The sequence below is a fragment of the Dichomitus squalens genome (assembly GCF_000275845.1).
Source record: "Dichomitus squalens LYAD-421 SS1 unplaced genomic scaffold DICSQscaffold_85, whole genome shotgun sequence".
NCBI lineage: Eukaryota > Fungi > Basidiomycota > Agaricomycetes > Polyporales > Polyporaceae > Dichomitus > Dichomitus squalens.
Window position 1 is genome coordinate 1 of NW_006766967.1, and position 4,286 is coordinate 4,286.

The 4,286-nt window shown below is 53.1% G+C and overlaps 1 protein-coding gene across 1 annotated transcript; it reads right to left on the bottom strand.

Moving 5' to 3' along the window:
• Positions 1-1,968: 1,968 nt before the first annotated feature.
• On the bottom strand, positions 1,969-2,327 carry DICSQDRAFT_175140 (uncharacterized protein; the record flags this gene model as incomplete). Its single annotated transcript, XM_007371017.1, has 3 exons — positions 1,969-2,064; positions 2,156-2,204; positions 2,257-2,327. The coding sequence occupies 3 exons, from the start codon at positions 2,325-2,327 to the stop codon at positions 1,969-1,971; spliced, it is 216 nt and encodes a 71-aa protein (XP_007371079.1).
• Positions 2,328-4,286: the final 1,959 nt, after the last annotated feature.

The following is a 4,286-nucleotide window of genomic DNA, read 5'->3' on the forward strand; positions in this document are numbered from 1 at the left end:
AAGAGTGGTTAGTCACATGTACCATAGTGCGATGAATAATACGATGGTGAAAGAATTGCGACGTATCGCACCATAGGATGAGTAAGAGATGAGTAAGGCATAGACCTGTCTAGACCGTTCTGGAGTAGTACGGATTGTCCTAGACAGTACCAGAAGAGTCCGGAAGCATAGCTATAGTACACGAGCAGAGAGTCCCAAATATGGTAACATACTATATAAGCGACTACAGCTAAGCGCTAGGAGACGCATAGCCTCGTGTAGTCCGGACCGGATAAGTCCAAGTTCAACACGAGTCATCCTTAGGCCAAGCAAGAGAGCATGGTATATGGTCTGGCTTACTGTATGAGTGGCCTCTCCATCTGAGAGCTCTCCACTGTTCTCCATCCCCGAAGGTTCGCTGGAGAGAACGCTGTTCCCGGAGCTGAGACTGCAAGAACCTCATCAAAAATGTTCTACGCGAGATCTGTCAACAACCGAGGGGAGTGCAGTGCCTCTGGCAGTGGCTTTGACGGACGTGGTATTATGGATGACATTCGGTATCTCGTATGGCACCGTTCTATTTTACAAGAAATGTCTGATGTAGCCATTGTTGATCAGAATGAACCGAGGAAGACTGAGACGGGCAAGCAACCGTGCTCGTCCCCCGAGCTTGACAATTGTATGCGGCTGACAGGTCTGTGCATAGTGCATCATCCTGCAATCGTGACATCCAGCCTCCGAGATATCGAGATGGAGAAAGCACGAATGCAAGGGGAGTATAAAACGAGAGACTCTTTCCAACGTTCGAGTCTACAAACCTCCCTCTCAACCCCCTTTCCCTTGAAGAAGAGAGAGCTACATCCTTCAGCACTTTTCTCGATAGCATCTGGACGACTCGCACGATGACTCAGACAGAATCTCCTTACGATTGCACTCGCTCACCTTTCCAGCTTCCGGTTTCTCCCTACCCGTCTTCGCCACCACTGCATGCGCCTCCTTGCATGCTGCCTCACGCTTCCTCGAACAATTGTTCCTCTCCATCCAAAGGGGGCAATGTAGGCGTCATCTTGCCGGATGCATACGTCCATGGCCAGTATACGCCCTATGCCATTGATCAGGCGAACTACTCCCAGGACCACCCCGGGTTGACTCCCATTTATCATGCGCCGTATCAGTCACGATTTCCCATCGTATATTCCCCAGGATCAGTTCACGGGCGCCCTGCCCCCGCGCGGTCCATAGCCAGCTTCAGCGCTCCTGATCAAGTCGTAGAACGTCACGGCGAAGAGCCCATCCCAGACTTCATCCGATGCCAGATCTGTCTTAAGTTGCCTACGGCGTGCAGCTGTAAGGGTGGAAAAGAGGCACGGGAGGAGATGCGGCGCGCTGCGTACGAGGTGTACAAAAGGAGGCATTGTCCAGAAGGCCGCGTCCAGAACCTCGCGATTGCGACCCAGGCGCCAGTGTATGAGAATAATGCTGGTTATTCCGTGCACCCTGGCAGTCCAGTTGTAGCGTATCCTGGTCACAGTGGGGGACTGCCAATGATGGGAGGATACCCGACTGTATACAGCGCGGAGGCGGAGCAGAGGATGTCGCCGTCTTTCAATTCTGGACTGAAAGCGGGGACAACTTGGAGGTCCTGCGAGAAGTAGTGGTAAATGTCAGCACGAGCGACAAATGCACAGGAAATGTTAGGGTCATTAGAGTCAAATCCGCGTCGTTCGGCGTAGAAAGTCGATTCTGTTCACAACGTTGTATGCCTGCCCGTATGTTCGAGAAATGTGAAGGTGCTCACCTACATACTCTGGGCGGCAAGCACACCGCTCAAGTGTCTAGGCTCGTGTGCACTCGCCAGCGCTCCGTACATACATTAACGAGCGTACCCATCACCTGTTCTGCTGCCTGCTGACCGTTTGTCGGCTCAAGCTCACAGACGTGCTCGCCACGTCCTTCTTTTCTCCGTTACCTGCAGTGTGTTTCAGGATCTTAGCGCCACTCCTTGACTTTCGACTTTGGTTCGTGCTTGCTGTGGGCGTTATATCGTGCCACAAGAAGGATACGAGCCTTCTCGACGTTGTCGAGCTATAGGGATGAAGGAGAGCACCAGAAAACAGCGGCTTACATTGGCTCGAGGGGCCCCGTACATTCAGCGAATTGCTGATCATTCATTCACAAGGCGAAGTTGCGACTGATCCTCATCAGCATGCGCTTTCCGCTCCGTTCTGCAAGAAGAGGTGAGGTAGGGCCGCCGGTTCATATGCGAGCTTGACGCACCGTCTTGCAGTCCACGGCACATAGCTCCGGCGAGAAGGAAACCCAGTCCGAGCATTGAAGCCGCCGACCATGTTCGTATCCCCGACCAGCGCGTCACTAGCCAGCCTCTCCCCCCATGAATGAGCCCTTTTTGGGGAACGCTCTGACGCTTCGGCTTCATTGGAAGGAACATGTGTGCGGAACCGCCTAGACATCAATAGTTGCTCAACTGTTCGTCGCGTTGACATGTATACGGACCCGCGTCCCTCTCCAGGGCCTGTCGACTCCCGGTGGACAGCACTCTCTCTGAGCGGAGGAACGCTGTGTTGAGGGCGGATGCTGTGATCACAACTGGAGGAGGCAAAGGGGGCATTTGAGATGAAGATATACATGTAGCATCCGCACACCAAAGAGAGAGCATTCCAGAAGTGGTCTCCGTTCCTAGGTGCGCGCTGGTGATACACCCGATGCCCGGCGCCCAGCGCGAGACTAGAGGTCGACGCGCCGAGTTACCGTAGTGAGTCATTCGGGGGATAATGAACGAGACGGGATACAGCGCAATACAATAGCGAAGCCGTGCTCTTAAAGACTCAAGAGTCGTCGGAGACAGACATACAGACACGCTCCATCCAATTGCCCATGACTTCGGACCCCACTAAAGAAATTTCCATGCAACCCAGGCGGAGCTGGGAGGGATTATTCCACGACGACGAGGACGTGCCAGTGTCAACTCCGACATCCTCCCTTGACAACGCTTCTATAGACGACCAAGGAGGGATTTCCCTCTCGTGGCAAAGGGGCGAGGGAAGCTTGTCATCAGCCACAGAACACCGTCACAACCCAACCATCGATGCTCCAGATGCTGCGATCGTCCGAGAAGTACTGCGAGGAAAGAGGACGCTGGTAGACGTCGATGAGGATCCTAATACCGGCGATATGGTCGCACAGCATGGGTGGATCGCTTATCATGCACACGAAAAATGGCCAGGAGAAAATATACCTTACAAGAAGCCGAATGGTCCTCGAGGAGCGCCCAGGACAACCACGCGGGATGGAAACTATGAAGATGACACTTCGTTCGCTGAGCTGGGATTGAAGCGAGCACTGATGAAGAAGCCTTCTCTGATGCATAATGAGGGGGAACGCGTCGCACACGCAGAAGGGATGAGGGGGGAAGAGCAAGGATGTTCATGTTGTGGGATTCAATGATGTGCATTAATGATGGAGGCTTTTCGCACTGGCTAGGACAGAATCAGAAATCCCTCCTTCACAGATAAATCTGTTTCATTCTTGAACTCTGATTTCTGAAGTGACCGTTGGCGTGTCTAAGAGACAAGGGATAGGGTTATCAGAAACACAACGGGCTTGCAGGGCACTGTAGGCGCACCTGTCTACCTTCTGGAACCAGTCTCATCACGTAGTATAGGAACGAATCAGAGTGATGCGGAGAAGCATGTGTTCGTAGCGTATAGAGAAGAGGGCCTCTTGAGGTCGGAAGTTGTGTGAGGGGATTTCAGCGAGCGAGCGATGGCGGTTGGAGCTTTCGGGTTTGAGTTCGCCAGTCGGCGCTTGGGCGGTGCATGCGTGTAGCGCCCGCGTCGCGCGCTACTTCTCTTCTCTCCCTTCGTACCTGATCGACTCCGTGCTTCGGGATTGTCTCTCCTCGATCTCTCAGCTTCTCTTATCTCACTCGTATCTAGCCCGAGTCTTCCCGAACCTTAGAGCTGTTATAGCGCCCATGAACCGTATATAAACCCAGATCTGTATGTACAAACTCCAGCGTTCAATCGAGATACTCATACCCTGTCTATCCCTCGAGCGAACCTCTCTCCCTCTCGTGACGCGCCACCTACCCCTTCGGGCCAGCGAGCGCGTCATATTTTTGACAGCTAGTCTCTCGACAACAACCATCTCTCACTCTCGTCTCTATCTCTCTCTCTTCCTCGTCGACTGGGCCTCCTCCGAGTCTGATCAACTCGGGACTCCTTTCGACGACCTATATCGCACGTTTCTATTCTCTCTCTTTCTGTTAGCTAACATATTTCGAAAAC